At 31.1% G+C, this 17,199-nt stretch overlaps 1 protein-coding gene across 1 annotated transcript; it reads left to right on the plus strand.

Annotated features, from left to right (window-relative positions):
- The first annotated feature begins 12,504 nt into the window (after positions 1-12,504).
- LOC111998762 (uncharacterized protein At5g39865) lies at positions 12,505-14,980 on the plus strand. Its single transcript, XM_024030855.2, has one exon. It carries the CDS (start codon positions 13,263-13,265, stop codon positions 14,628-14,630), a length of 1,368 nt encoding a protein of 455 aa, XP_023886623.1. The 5' UTR covers positions 12,505-13,262; the 3' UTR covers positions 14,631-14,980.
- The last annotated feature ends 2,219 nt before the right edge of the window (positions 14,981-17,199 follow it).

Raw genomic sequence — 17,199 nt, forward strand, 5'->3', positions numbered from 1 at the left:
TATGAAGATTGTGACTATCTTAGAAATTTCTGTGTAATGTAACCAATTAATCTGTGTGTTGAATTACAAACTAAAATGCTACAGCTACCGACTCAAAAAAATAATAATAAAAAAATAAAAAAAGCTACAACCACCAGGTGATAATTAAGGAACTTTGATCCAACTTTTAACAAAGGCATAAGAAAATTACAACCACCAACGACACTTATATATGGTTGCTAGACAATCTCTCCGTACATGTACCTTTAAGCATTACCAAATTGTCTCCCCATCCAACTGCAGCCATTATTGAAGCAGCAAGATCTATCTGCAAGGTTGTTCGGGAAAACTTTATCAAAAAAAGAAAAATTGTTTTGGAAAACTGTGAAGGAGTACCCACGTGCCATCATGTGGAAGGCTAATTGCATTTGCATATCAAAATATGTAATAATTAGCTGAGTCAATCCCCATGCATTGATCCATGTATTGATGTACAGTCTTTTGTATTAAATTTTAAAGATCAATAGGTGTACATTACATTGGTTGGGCTAAAAAATGAAATTTTGTGAATAGGTGATACTCTTTTTCTTTTCTTCTTGTTATTTATTTTATTTTATTTTTAATTTTTCATCGATAGTTAAGGGTAGAGCGATTCAGACCTTGAATGTGTTCATTGAAATATTACAAAGTGTTAGTTAAGTTACACAAATTTTAATGAATGGATGATAGTTACCCACAAATATCTTTGTTGATGAGCTATATTACTATGCCATAACTTGTCATTGTTTCAAAAAACAAGAACAAGATAATATTTTTATTTTATTTTATTTTTATAAATACAATAGAATTTGACCCTTTGATGATTATTTTATACCATCCAATCTAGAAGCTAATTATTATTGTTTTTGATTTAATTTGATCATAGCCCTCTTATACTTTGCCTGTTGAGCTTTTTTCTTTTTTCTTTTTTTTTTTTTTGGGGTTAGGTACTAGTTGAGCTTTTATGTTAACTAACCGCAAACCCATGCGTTGCGGTGATAATTATTTTTATGGTGGTTTTATTAATTTTTTTTTTTACAATTTAAACTAATCTAATAATGAGTAATGTATTTCGTAATTATATTTTTATTTATTATAGGAACAATCATAAATGTAATATAGGAACAATCCAAAACACCAAAAAACATAAACTAAAAAAAATTAATAAAACTTAACAATGATTAATTGAACCAATATTATGATAATTTTTTTTTTTTGATAATCTATTAAGGTTATTTTCTTTGTAGAAATTATAATTTCGGCCACCCAAAACATATTATCAAATAAACAATTATTAGCAAAATCTAAGAATTAAATTTCTATACATGCATTGTTATAAAATAATAATAATTAAAATAAAATTGCAAAAGTTAAAATTTGTCACCTATCTGATTATTTTCATTAGGCTAATCTTTGCTTTTCTTTAAATGAATGGCATTATAGATTACTTCTAATACAACTATTAAGAGTACTTTGTCCATCACAAAGGATTAGAGAATAAACAAAAATTAGTAAAATCTCATAGTTTAACATCTAATTTGAGCACTATAAAAAATCATGATATGTAACAGAATAAATATCAAATTATCCAAATGATACTATGTAACATTTAACAATCAAAGAGAATAAAAAAAAACAATTTAAAAAACAAAACTAAATCGCATTAACCCAAAATAGAGTTTTAAAGAATATAAAAAATTATCAACCTAAAGTAGAGATGCAAGGAAAAAAAAATCCACCAAAAAATTTAGAGGGAGGGAGAGAGAGGGAGGGAGGGAGAGAGAGAGAACCATTTTTTTTTTGTGAGAGAAAACTATGCATAGAATAGAAGAGATAGTGACAAATTTATAGTAAGAGGGTGTGAATAAGAAGAGACAAAAATAAAGGAAGATGAAGGGAAAGAGGAAGAATGATATTAATGTAGAGGGTAGTGGGGAGATGAAAAGGTAAGGGATGGAGAAAGATTGAAGAAGTAGTGAGGAGATAAAATGGTAAGGGAGAGAGAAAGGTTGGAGAAGTGTAAATATTAAAAAAATAAATGTTAAAAAAAATTATAGGAAAATTGAGGGAAAAAAAAAACCTTAAAGTTTGAAAGGCTTCAACATTTTTTTTTTTTTTTTAAAGCTGAAAAGGCTCACACAAATCCCTAAAGTTGAACTGAAAAAGCTTTGGATTGGGCTTGATAGTGGAACTAAATAAATAAGAGGTGAGTTGGATTAAGTATACAGATTTATTATAGGGTGATAGTGGAAATAAATAAATAAGTAGTGGGTTGGATTTATTATAGGGTGATAGTGAAAATAAATAAATAAGTAGTGAATTGCATTTATAGGGATGAAAATTGTAAAAATCATTTTAAAATTGTAGGACAAATTATATTTTTTTTTTAAATGACGTGGCAGTTGATGTAGCGCAACATGATCAGAGCAACAGCATTAAACGCTACGCTTCAACTTTTAGTAAGACATAGAATATAGATATAGAGATAGACTAGAAACTAATATGATATTTTTCTTTTACGGAGAAAAGGATTCTATGGTCCCCAAAAAAAAAGAGAAAAGGATTCTATAGTTGAGATTGGACTTTATAACTTTATAACTATCCCTTTCTATTATTAAGTCTATCCACCTTTTTTTTTTTTTTTTTTTTGGGGTACTGTCCACATTAAAATGTGTTTTGAAATAGGTAGGCAGTCCAAATCAAGAGTTCTGGATGGATAAAAGAATCATGCGCCTTATGTTTCCAAATTTTCCTGAAATTCCAAAACCGTAAATGGCTATAAAAGTTGGCTATTTCAGTGCCTTGATTTGTTTCACTGGAACTTGAGTAGAAATTTGGGGCACATCAGCCAAATGATTGAATCTAAATCCCAGCTAAAATATGGTGAAATTAAGCTCACGTTAATATGCTCGGTCTGTTTCGTTATAAAATATTTTATGAAAGATCTTTTTAACATTTTTAAGTGTTTATTTTGTTGTAAAATGTAAATGTAAATTTAACATTAGCATATGGTTTTTAATCATAATATTTGCAAATTTTGAATGCTCATGTCTAACTTTCACTTTTAAAGATGTCGGAAACTATCTTTGTCAATAGAAAGGTCAATTCCCATAAAAGAAAAAAGAAAAAGAAAAAGAAAGGTCAATTAATCTCTGATTTTTCAGGTGAGTTTCATAATTTTTCAGGTTGCTCATTTGTCATTTGGTACCAAAACTACATAATCATTAATAAACCAATACATAATGATATATAACCAATACTCACCAACCTGAAAAAAAAAAAATGTCTAGAGCAGTAGAGCTACTCCACTATTTTCTTTGATTAGTCTTATGCTCTTATTTGCTAAGATACATAAATCAAGTAGGCAAGGCAACCACCATATCATATAACAACTTCCTCCAAATAAATACTAGACTAGTGCATCGCCAATGTATTTATTTGACCTCTCATCTTGTACAATTGGCATTTGATTTTTAATATATTCCTAATCTTACTTCTTCTTCTTCTTCTTTTTTTATTAAAAAAAAAAAAATCAGAATTCAAGTCAACCATGAGAATTCCGTATATATTTTTAAATAAAACCGATAACACATTAACACCAACAATTCATACATTATATTTACTTAAAAAGATATTAGTTAATATAACTAAAGAAAATGACTAATTATTTTGATGAAGATAAATTTTGTTGAAGATGATAGCTTGCTATTATATACTTTAAAGTCTTGAACAAAATATTTTCTTCATCTTTTAGCTTTGATCGGTTGAACTAATTAACAAATCCCTTCTAATGGTTATGGTTATGTTCTAATTTTGTTGTCCATAATAGTAGTGCTAGGAACCCATGGGTAGAACTCACCCTTGAATACTGGCTTGCAATAGGAGGGTGCTCAAGAGCTTATATACAAATGTTTAATTTTACACTTAAGCAATGTGGGACATTAGGATCATAACAAGTAATAAAAAAATAAGATATTTTTTTTTTATTTGCGTTGGAAATTGATAAACATCATTTTCACAATGTAAATTTAATTTTTATAAATTTAGAGAAATAAGATTATGTCATATTTCTTAAAATAAATCTAGTTTTCATTTATTTCCAAAACTACCTTTTTATTTAGTTCAAATATTTCCAAAAATATAAATTAAGGACAAAAACAAATTATTTTGAAAAATAGTTAAAACTTGAAAGATAAACTAGAAAAAAATAAGTGGGTTCCAGTTACCTTAACTGGCAAAGTCTCTGATGGTTGTATAAGAGATCTGTGGTTTAATCTCTGTCTACACCAAAAAGTGATTAGTGTTCTAGTCTAATGATAAAAAACTATCATTAATAGCGAATGCCATAAATTGAAACTCTCTTTAAAAAAAAAACCTAGAAAAAAATAACAAGAAATATAATAGGCATATTGAAATATATCTAACATGTATCTAACTCTATAAGACCATATCTTAGGTTTTATCCATAATTATTACGGTTTAAATGTTTAAACTTCACCATCGTACACTATTGGTGCGATGATCACTCCACAAATATGAGTGCTTATGGGGTGTTAAGAGTAAGGGCCGGGGTTTAAGCCTTCAGGAGAAGAAATTATAAAGTCCTTTGGTAGACAAGTGATATGGTCCATCATTCCACTAAAAAACTTCCACTTGTTTAAAATTGCTGAGTCAGTAATTAATTTCTGTTTAAAAAAAATTTTAACTAACAATTTTAAACATGTGGAAGTTTTTCAGTGGAATGGTGGACCATATCACTTGTCCACCATATGGATGTTATAATTTCTTCTCCAAAAGGGAGTTTTACACACGTATATACTTAGATTAGGCTAGAGTAGAATTTCTATCTTATTTAAATAAATAAAAAATGTTTAAACTTCCCATTCAAAAACAAATATGTTTAAATTTTAAAATTCTTTCACCTCTAAATAATTAGTAGTATTTTGAGCAGAGAGAATATAACACAATATAATTTTTTTTTTTTTTAAATCTCCACGGATATACATTTATTTATGGAATTTAATAACGGAAACAAATAGATTTTATTTAAAGACTTCATAAAGAAATATTCTCCAACGCGCCTCAAGACTGTGCAACACGAGTCAACAACAAAGTGCGACAGGTGGGCCGATAGCTGGCTATCTCGCACGAATTATCTCATGAATGAGCTACACGTGAGACACTGTGCGATTGACAGTAATATCATTGCTCAAAGCTCCTTTACAAAAAAGAAAAAAAAAAATCAATTATTTCATTCCAATTGGAGACTTCTTGTTCATATCATGGTGTGAAAGTGAGAGTAATATCACTATACACAAAATTTTTTACAACATTCTTTAATTATAATTAAGTTGGTAAGTTTCTATTTTATTTTATTTTTTTAATTATTAATTAATAACAATCTGCCTATAATTGTAAATTTTTTTGTTAATTTTTTTTTTATATCTATAGACTTTTTGTATAAAATCTCCCTTTCAAGTTTTCAACAATCATCATTTTCGATTTCATCTTTCTCTCTCTCTCTCTCTCTCTCTCTCTCAAAAGAAAAAGTGAAAAACAAAGAAGACAGACAAATACAATCTCCATTAATTTGTTTTCTTTTTTACTTTTTTGTCTTTCTATTTGGCCAATGGTACATTATTAGATTTTTTTTTTTTTTTTTGTTGGTTTCCCACAGAGTGTCCTGCCCAATTTACGCACACCTTGACTAATCCCTTCTTGTGGTGGAAGCTTGTCGCTGGTTACAAGGTGTTACAGCTGCTGGAACTTGAATTGGGGAGCATACCCAGTCGAACTCTATAGCTTTACCCAATGGTGGATAAGCCATTGGGCCACACTTAGTGGTTAAAATTTTAATTTTTATTCCAATAAAACTAGTGATATAGCATTTTTACTGATTATAACATTTATGTAATTGAGAGATGTTATATCTACAACAATTTTATAACATTTTTACAACAAATCACAAGTGGTTAGTTATTATTGGTTCAAATTTGAAACTAACGCTAAGATTACTTTTTTGCCCTAACAATAACAACCAGTAACAACCTGCCACTTAGGATTTGTTGTAAAAATGTTGTAAAATTATTGTAGACATATCATTTCTCTTTGTGATTAGTGTATAATAAATGTAATGTTTTTTATATGTCAAGACTTTGAAGCTTTACACTTCTCAATGATAATAAAAGGAAAGAGTTAACAAATACCCTAAGAGCATTAATTTATGAAATATTTTTAAAAACTTTTTATGAGAAAAAATAATTAATTTTTTATAAAAATGATGTCAAAATATTTCTAAAATATTTTATTAACAATGGCCAAAAACGTAAATGTCCTTGTTAATGGAACCAAAGATAAAATATGTACAATTGTAAAATTATTGTAGACATATCATTTCTCTTTGTGATTAGTGTATAATAAATGTAATGTTTTTTATATGTCAAGACTTTGAAGCTTTACACTTCTCAATGATAATAAAAGGAAAGAGTTAACAAATACCCTAAGAGCATTAATTTATGAAATATTTTTAAAAACTTTTTATGAGAAAAAATAATTAATTTTTTATAAAAATGATGTCAAAATATTTCTAAAATATTTTATTAACAATGGCCAAAAACGTAAATGTCCTTGTTAATGGAACCAAAGATAAAATATGTACACTACACTTCAAAAAGTAAACAAATACTACCCAAAAAAAAAAAAAAACCACAACCACACAGGATCAAGGCGTCATGTCTATGTGCCAGGTGTTGAACACAATAAGTAATATATCCCATATCCCAATGAACCACGTTCAGAACACAATATTTTCCTCCAGCCATACAACCATCACTACGGCAAAAAGATAAGATTTATTTAAAAACTAACCTAAGAGTAATAGTACCAACTTATCTATATTTTTCACTATATTTGTTATCTTCCCTATTTTAGGCAATCACTTTTCCATTTTATCTTGTCAAATTCCCTATTCCAAAATGAAAAAAAGTTTCTCTACAACCTAGGTTGGAGGATGTCTTTCCAATATGTGACGTGTCCCTATCTAATAATGACACCTATTCCACCCCACTAAGACCCAAATTCAACATATAACTCCCGTTTACTCAAACGTTAGCCACTTTTTCAGCATCTCTAGTGGCTTTTTTTAAAGTAATCAAATTCCAAAGTGTCAATCAAGATAGAGACCCATGGGTGCCGGAGGCAGTGGATCTAGAAAGTCCACCACCAAAGTCACCATAACTACCCCAAATGAGCAACCCACAAACCCATATCCAAAAAAACCATCCAAAAATTTGAGCATTAAACCATGAATCCATATCAAAAACCCGAAAACCCACGATTCTTGAGAAGCTAATTGGCAAGATAGAGGGGCGTGGCAATTACATTTGGGTCACGAACCTTAGAACAAATGGGTGGCTTTTGTGTTTGGGTCAAACTGGAGTTGGGTCACGAACTTGAGAACTGGTTTGAGGATTGATCATTGATGATAGTAGATCAGGTGATCGATTTGCGTTGAAGGAGAGGGAGAAAGGACTGATCATTTAGGTGATGGTGGTGAGATTCAAAACCATATCTCTAGTGGCTACCTGTCACTGCTTGAAGTTTTCCGTGAAGAGATATAGGTGATGGTGGTGAGAATTTTTCAAATGAAAGAAAGAGACTAAAAAGGCGTGGACAAAGAAAAAAGAAAAAAAGCCACCGGAGATGCTGAAAAAGTGGCTAACGTTTGAGTAAACGGGAGTTATATGTTGAATTTGGGTCTTAGTGGGGTGGAACAGGTGTCATTATTAGAGAAGGACACGTCACATATTGAAGAGACATCCTCCAACCCAGGTTGTAGAGAAACTTTTTCCTTCTAAAATCTATTTTCATTTAAATGAGTAACCACATTATATTCCCAACTATTGGTAACTAGTAACCACTTTGTCTTAAATGGGCATTTATAAGTAATATGGAAGGTTTTTAGGTGTTTGGGTGTTTAATTACTTATTTTCACTCATTTACCCCATTTTAGGTAATCTTGCTACCAATAGACAGTCCTATCTTTATCTATTTACCCTACTTTAAGTAACAAGAAATACAATTTTGAAATGATAAAAATAAATAAAATAGAGACAAATATGAAATAACATTCTTTCCTCCTTAATTTGCTTTGTTGTCCTTAAGAGTAGCATTTGGAAAGGGTCTCTCTCTCTCTCTCTCTCTCCATTTTATTTTATTTTATTTTTATTAAATAAAAGCCATCTTCAAGCTTATCTTGATGCCAATTTTCCTTTTGTACCATCTTCAAGCTTATCTTGAATGATCGAGATCATAAGAATGATTTTCCTCCAAAAAAAATAAGTAGCCATTGAATTTTTTTTCCCCTTATCTAAGTTTGGGGTGTTTGTATTCATTGAGCCACTTGGTTATTGACTTGTTTGGCCTTCAAGACTTCCTAGTTCGTATAGATTATACGAATCGTTAACTTGATCATAATCTTGACCACCTGCAAGTTAATTAAGACCCATTTGGCCATCGGGACATTTCAATTCATTTTAATTGTGCAAATCTTCAACTTCATCAAAACTTACATTTTTGTAAGTTGATTAGGGAAAATATGGTGAACATCTTTTACATCTCATTGTTGCCAAAAGCTAACAACACCAAGCTTTGCTTCTATCCACTTGATGTGTGAATTGTCATAACTTGGCTATGATACCAATATCACCTAACTTTTTGTTGGTTGCTTCGAGAGATCCAAGAGCTCTAAATTTGACAAATAGACTAACTTAAGGAAGTCTAGACCTCCAAAGTGAAATTTCACTCAATAATAATATTTTTCAGCTTCTTTTATTTATTTTTACATCAACCCTTATATAGATGACTTTACAAGATAGACATAAAATTCAAATTCAAAAGAAACCCATTATTTATCTAAAGTAAGTAGATAAAATTTATTCAAAAACTAATCTAATAATTTAGAGAAATGCTACGTCCACAATATTTTTACAAAAAATCCTAAGCTGGCAGATTGTTATGGGTGGGCAAAAATTCTCTTAGAGAATTTTTGAGAATATTGTGAATTCAAATTAGAACTAATAACAACTTACTATTATGACTTGTTGTGAAAATATTGTAAACGTAGCACTTTTCAATAATTTATTATATTTTTATCTATTTACCCAACTCCAATTAACAAAAAGAGAATCTTGAAATAATAAAACAAAATAAAATAGAGGCACGAGTGAATTGTCATAACTTGGCTATGATACCAATATCACCTAACTTTTTGTTGGTTGCTTCGAGAGATCCAAGAGCTCTAAATTTGACAAATAGACTAACTTAAGGAAGTCTAGACCTCCAAAGTGAAATTTCACTCAATAATAATATTTTTCAGCTTCTTTTATTTATTTTTACATCAACCCTTATATAGATGACTTTACAAGATAGACATAAAATTCAAATTCAAAAGAAACCCATTATTTATCTAAAGTAAGTAGATAAAATTTATTCAAAAACTAATCTAATAATTTAGAGAAATGCTACGTCCACAATATTTTTACAAAAAATCCTAAGCTGGCAGATTGTTATGGGTGGGCAAAAATTCTCTTAGAGAATTTTTGAGAATATTGTGAATTCAAATTAGAACTAATAACAACTTACCATTATGACTTGTTGTGAAAATATTGTAAACGTAGCACTTTTCAATAATTTATTATATTTTTATCTATTTACCCAACTCCAATTAACAAAAAGAGAATCTTGAAATAATAAAACAAAATAAAATAGAGGCACGTATAAGGGTCATCAAATAGCCCATGGCCCACGGGCTGACCCAAAAACCCGGCAGCCCATCGGGCTAATGGGCGGCCCAGCCCGTTGTTATTAAGGCCCATGGGTAGTCCACTAGCCCAGTGGGTTAGGCCGTGGGCTAGTTTTTATGCCCATGGGCACCCAGTGGGCTAGCCCAATAGCCCAGCCCGTTGGCCCAACCCGTTACCCAGTCTAATAACTTAAAATTTTTAACAAAAATATATAGGAAGTGTATGAAAAATTGATCTTGAGATATTGTAATAGAATTTCTTAAGAAAACTCTCCCAACCACTAAGATACTTAAAGTAATTGTGCTAAACTTAGTTTACTAAATATATATTTTTCTAGTAGTCTAGCAAATTTGAATTAACCATTTGATTTTTTTTATTAAATATAAAAATAAAAAACTATTTGAAGCCTTATTTTAAAAAAAAAAAATTAAATAGATTTGACAATAAAAAAAATTGTAATTAAGTATTAAAGTCTTTGATTCTTTCCTTTTAAAAAAACTAGATTGATTATTTCCTTATTAAAAATTGATTATTTATTTCTAAAAATAATAAAATAAATATCATGTACCGGTCCTTTGACATTTTCTTTAAAAAAAAAAAAAAAAAAAAACTAAAGAGTAAATTTCAAAACGTGGACAAATTATATTTTAAATCTTATACTGTAGTTTATTGATAATTTTAAATTAAATTGCACATTTTCAACAATTTATTATATCTTTATCTATTTACCCAACTCCAATTAACAAAAAGAGAATCTTGAAATAATAAAACAAAATAAAATAGAGGCAAGTAACAATAGGTCACTTGACGGTAGGTAATTACTATAGGGATACCCAAATACTAGCATGTATCATGTACCGGTCATTTGACATTTTCTTAAAAAAATAAATAAATAAATAAAGAGTAAATTTTGAAACTATATAAATTATTGGACAAATTATATTTTAAATCTTATACTGTAGTTTATTGATAATTTTAACTTAAATCGCACATTTAAAAGGTTTCAAATTAAGTCTTGTACTTACAAAAAAATTTCAATTTAAACCATAAACTCGTATACAGTGATGTTTTTATTAACAACTCCATGCAAAATATATTTATGATTTGAATTGAAAACTTTTAAAAAAGTAATTGAAACGTAGTTTTTATTTGAAACGCAGTTTTTTTTTTTTTTTTTTAAATTTATTTAAGAAAAAGAGTTTTAATTCAAAACTATTAAAAATGCATAATTTAATTTGAATCCAAGTATAAACTATGATTGAAAATGTAATTTATCCAAAATTATATCCATTGATTTTTAACTGTTTATAGCATTTTGAGCCATCTCAAATTAAAATAATAATATCTCTCAAATTAAAATTGTAAGGGCGCGATTTGGTTCCTAAGCCCAAAAAGTAAAAGGATCAAGGCCCAAATAGCATAATACAATGAATTTGTAGAGAGTTGACTAGAAAATAGACTATAATAAGTTGGATTACAATCACAGTAGGTTATAGGTTGCTAAAAAATGAAAATAAAGGGGTCTATGCAAGGAAAATCTTCCTTGGCAAAGTTTGAGGAGAGTGATTCTTATATATTTTTGTTGAACTTGAACACAATTACAACTCTCATCACTACAATGTTTTTTCTATCCATCCTCAAATGATCCTCTTGTAATGGGGTTTTTCTTCTTTATATTCCCCTCCTTCCCTTCATCTTAGCCCTCCACATGTAAATCAAGTTATTCGTTTTGATCATTGTTCCATCAACGCCTTCTTGAAATCCTTGGGGGTAGTTGTAAGACTGAACATTACTGTCAGGTATTACCTCCACATTAATACGATCAGAGAGTTAGTTGCAGATCATTTAATGCAGTGGTAATAGCTTTCTCCTAGATATTTCTAAGTTTGCCTTTGTTTTATTCCCTTTTGATGCTTATCCTTATCAGTACGACCATCTGGTGCGTTGTCCTTGATGAAAGATCAAGTCTTTGACCTCTGCCCTACTTAGCTGAGGAGGTGTCTCTCCTCGGACTACACTCCCAACCCTTTACAACTAGACTTCTTTCACAACCCACTAATTTGTATGTCCTTGCTAATGTCTTCTTGTATTCGGACAACTTAATGTCCTTGAATACGGCCCACGGCCCAATATCCCTTTTTGGGCCTCTTATCCCTACAAAAATAATAGATAAATATAATGATACATTGGAAGTATATATGTTTCTCAATTTGTGCAAAAGATAATACTTAGATATATTTAGAAAAATAAAATAAAATCCTAATAGAAAATTCTTAGGTATTTTTGGAGCATGGATAAATAGTGTTTTTTAATCTCATATTCATGGTGAACTCCGTCATAAATTTAATGAGTTGACCTTATTATGAATGTGAAAGGAGATATTTTCGAATATGGATAAATAGTACTACCTTCTCTTATATTTATGGGGGATCCTACCATAAATTTAATGAGTAGATCATATTATGAATGTGAGGAGAAAGAGTATCATTCTCTATATTTCGAGAGTAGCTAAAAATTACTCGCAATATGTCTATTTCTTAATTTGTACAAAAGATAATAAAAGCCAACCAACAGAAAGGCTTCAATCTTTTTTTATTTTTCCTTCTTGGGTACTTTATACATATAAATACATTAGTCACCACTAGAATTTCGATTCTCACTCTCCACCGTTACAAAAGAAGTGTTTCTCTCGAAGAAAAGAGAGCGTGTGGGATCCAGGTGGGATCAATGAGTTACTAGCTTTCTGAATTGGTCGCTCTTTTTCTTTCTTCGACTTCCTCTTATTCAACCTCATTCTTTTGACTTTTAGAAAGGATTCATTTTACAACTCTCATTTCACACTCCTATTTTCTTTCCTCTTTCTCGGACTCTCCTTTCACGGACGGTTTCAAATTCCCCTTTCCTTGGTAATCATTTTCACGGGTGTGAGATATTATTTTGAAAACTCCAAGATCTCCAAAACCCATTTCTTCTTCACCTTTGTCTTCTTCTTCTTTTTCTTCTTCTTCTTCAAATTATACATTTTATTTTTTGTTGCCTTCATTGAAGATCCACTAGTTGAAAGTTCATTTAAAGCCAAATTTCGAAACTGGGTCTCTTTGACAGTTTCGGAATCTGCTTTCAAAATGTGTATTTTTTTTTCCCTCAGCTTCCGCGTTTTTAATGGATTGGTTTCTCCGTTATATTTGAAGAACAATAGCAAGGTAAGATTTTGATTCAAAATCCATTGTAAAAATTCTCCTTTTTTTTTTCATTTTCCAAATCCGGGTTGTGCTTTGTTTGTCGAATTTCCACCTAAACCAAACCAAACCCATATAGTTTTTATTCAGACAGGACTTTTCCTTGTAATCTAATTCCCAATTTCCGGTTATAATATTCACAAAGTTTTGGCCTTTGCTTTGTTTTCAATTCATTCTTGGTTGTTTTTATCTATTTGGCCAAATGGGTTGTGCAAGCTCGAAGCAAAAGCGATGCAGGCATTGCCAGAATCCTTATTCCCCTGTCCCTAGAAGCTACTCTATGCAAGTTCATCACCCACCACAGAGCCAAGGTGAAAGCTACCATGTTGTGGCTCTCACCTCTTCTACATTGGGTTCCCTCAACCAAATCAATCATTTCAATAACAAGATCATGGAATTTGGTGATGATATTGATCATCTAAATCATGGTAATGGCACTGAATGTATTGGTAATAATGTTGATGGAAACGTGAGGAAGAAGAAGAAGAGTAACGATTTCACGATAGGCCTAATTGAGGCCAAGACGTGGTCCACTATGATCGAAGAGAAGATCCCCAAAGTGGTTCCGAAAACGCCAATTAGAACTCCTCCCGGAGAGCCAGAGACGATCAATACGTGGGAATTGATGGAAGGACTCGAAGACGTTAGTCCTCTAAGGTCCCCCTGTCATCTTAGGAGCTTTTCTTTTGATGTTGTTCGCAATCCGCACCCAGCTCGACAAGATTCTGCTTTTGAATACCCGAAAACTAGATTTCAAGAAAATGGCACGGCCTCGCCAAATCCTAAGCCTATCTGGCTTCAATTGGAAGATGATGATTTCAATTCAAAGGCTATCTTATCAGACTTTGATTCAGAGGCCATTTCTACATTCAGAAAGTCATTCCAAGAGCTTCCACCTGATAACCCTTTACGTATTAGTCCATTGGACAATGACAAACAACAAGAAGAAGAAGAACATCAACTAGTGGTTTCAGAAGCAGAAAATGATTTGTCGTTGGATTTCAATTGTGAAAAGGAGGTAAAAGGTTGTGTTGCCGATTATAAATGTGGGGAAGACAAGATTGTGCTTTACTTCACAAGCCTAAGAGGGGTACGGAAGACATATGAGGATTGTTGCCATGTGAGGGTGATCTTAAAAGGCCTTGGTGTCCGACTGGATGAGCGGGACGTGTCAATGCATTCAGGGTTCAAGGAGGAGCTGAGAGAGCTGTTGGTAGACGGGTTTAATGGGGGAGGCTTGCCTAGGGTGTTTATTGGGAAAAAGTACATTGGTGGAGCTGAAGAAATCAGGAGATTGAATGAGGATGGACAATTAGAGAAGTTGGTTGAGTGTTGTGAAAGAGTGGATGATGGTGTTGGTGTTAGTGTATCTTGTCAGGCTTGTGGGGATATAAGGTTTGTGCCTTGTGAGACATGTTCAGGAAGTTGCAAAATTTACTATGAAGCTGATGATCAAGAAGAAGAAGAAGAAGAAGAAGAAGAAAGAGGTGAGGAGGTTGAGTATGGATTCCAACGTTGCCCTGATTGTAATGAAAATGGGCTTATACGCTGCCCCATATGTTGCTACTAGTTTTCAGTGCCATTCACAAGGTGCTCTTTTCACATTTTTGTGTCCATCTCTTTTTTATTTTTTTCTTTTCTTTTCTTTTAAACTTTTTCTTTGTGAGTTGCTTGTTGTACAGTGGAGTTTTGGCATGTTTGATTTGAGGGTAATGAGAGAATTGTAGTAGTAGACACTGAATAATATATAATACTATGTTCTAAGCAGGTTTCCTCAACCTCAAGAATGTTGTAACTTGTAATAGCTGTATACTAAATTTCGTTTTCAGAAAGGCGAAAAGGGGTTCGTAACTTTGTATACTTTTTCCATTTTCCATGTAAATTAAAAAGATGCTACATTAAAATGTTGCATTTGCAGTTCCTCTTGTTTGTGTTGTTATTCTCTTCTTCTTTCTTTTCTTCTTTCTTTTCCCTGCAATTGAGAGTCACAGAATTGAATTGAATTTTCCTCCAGAAAGATAATGTGCTTTGTATTGCATTGATTAATACAGCCTTATGATTGGATTTAACAAGAGAACTTAGGTTCAATGCATAAAGGAATTGTATCTAAAATTTTTTCCCTTTTTCAAAAATGTGGTACCACATTCCAGGTTTTGATCTACGGCATGATATGTGAGCTGTAGCTGCTCTATTTAATGATGTAGTAAAGTTGCTTTTGAGTTTTGAGGCATAATTGCAACCATTGCACAACATTTGGATGGTGACATAATCAAAAAGTCCAATCTGTAAAACGAAAAAGTGGAGAAAGAGAACAATCGCCAAGCATGAAAAATCATTTTTGAAGCAACAAGCAAGAAAACCTTGCTCCTCGAATTAAAAAACTATTTCCTTGTTATATAATATTAATAGTGCTGTTCGGCCTTATTATTTTAGTGTTGGTGAGGATTGTTGGGCCAACTTTTTGGAATTCATTATATATAAACATTATAAGAATTTGCCAATTAAGAATCTGAGAGAAGAATAAAAAAGGTGAAATATTCAATAATTGAAAATTATAAATAAGCAATATGTACATTAGGTGAAGAAAAAAAAAATGAAAGGGTCAATTTATAAGAATTTGTCAATTAACAATCTTAGAGAAGAATAAAAAAGGTGAAATATTCAATAATAGAAAATTAGAAATAAGCAATATGTACATTAGGTGAAGAAAAAAAAAAATGAAAGGGTCAATGTCGGCGACGGACCAAAAAGAAAGTGACATGGTCAAATCCTGCTTAGACTTCAGCAATGACATTGTGTTTGTGGTAAAGAATTGCTCATAGTAATTGCTTTAAAAGTTTCAACTGGAAGACCATTTCTTTTGGAAGCTACACAACAATTTGAGAGACATTATAATATTCTATCTTCAAACCCCCCAAAGAGACCGTAAATTTGGCAATTTATTACTCAATTAAATTCCAAGATATTTTATTGTCAACCTCAAGTATTTCTTCTGAAATTGAAGCTACTATTACAATATTGGGAAAAGAATTTTCAATGTCAGAAAATTCAAAGTAAGAAAATAACTTGGGATATTCTTTACCCAAAAAAAAAAAAAAAACTTGGGATATTCTGATGCTACAGGACTTGAAAGAGGACAAAAATTGAAGACTTCAATTTAAAGGGAGCTAAGGATTCTTAGAAGTTGCTGGAAGCTATTTTATTCAAGTATTCACATAGAGTGGCGCATACTTTTCAGGAACTCAAATTATGTGAAATGATTGAGTTAAATATTCTTGTAGTGCCATTTACATAAGTTGGAAGCACTAAGTGACACATAAATGATACAAATAATAAGTGCCAAATACGTAAATATTTTCCTTTACCTGCCTCATCTATCTTTTTGATCATGTTACTTCATTCAAATCCAAAAGGACCTTGAGCCAAGAAAATCACAATAGGTTATAGGCTACATAACAGTTTGCCATCTAAATCAAATCATAATAATGGGAAGCAAGCCTTAAGAGGTATTGAGGACAATGATGTAGTGTGCAAAAATAATTCAAAGCAATTAAAAAAGCTTCTTGTCAAATACAGTTGCCTTTCATTAATGCTTTAAAAACAGTTTTGTTGTAAATTAATGAGGTTATGGCATCACCTAACGGATTGTATCAATGTCGCATTTAAGTTTTGGTAGTGGCATTGAAACTATTGAAAGCCATTTGAGGGTGGAAAAGAATAAAAAAAAAAAAAAAAAAATCTTGCTGCTGGATTGTCTTTATATAATCCTAGTTATTACGATCAATAAGTTATGTGCTCATGGAATTTTTTGTTAATATTTTTTTGATACAAGATCGAAATTCTACTCTAACTTAATCTAAATGTATATGTGTATGAAACTCCTTCTTGAGAGCTTGAATCCCAGCCCTTGGCCTTCACACCCTACAAACACTTATATTTTTGTTTATATTAGATAAAAATAGTTTTTCAATACCAATAAATTTAGTCATACAAAAACATTCACAATTGTTGACGTACGTAGCTAGTTGCAATTGGTAGATAATAAAAGCGGTGTCAAGGGTAAAATCATGTGACAGTGATGTTGTTCAAATTAAAACTTGCTATCTTAACCAATTAAGAAAAAAGATTGTGAATTATTT

Source organism: Quercus suber, unplaced genomic scaffold (genome assembly GCF_002906115.3).
Source record: "Quercus suber isolate HL8 unplaced genomic scaffold, Cork oak 2.0 scaffold_5, whole genome shotgun sequence".
Lineage (NCBI taxonomy): Eukaryota > Viridiplantae > Streptophyta > Magnoliopsida > Fagales > Fagaceae > Quercus > Quercus suber.

What these genes read in the sequence shown, in the direction of transcription:
- LOC111998762 (XM_024030855.2), top strand. Translation starts at nt 13,263, where the DNA reads ATGGGTTGTGCAAGCTCGAAGCAAAAGCGATGCAGGCATTGCCAGAAT.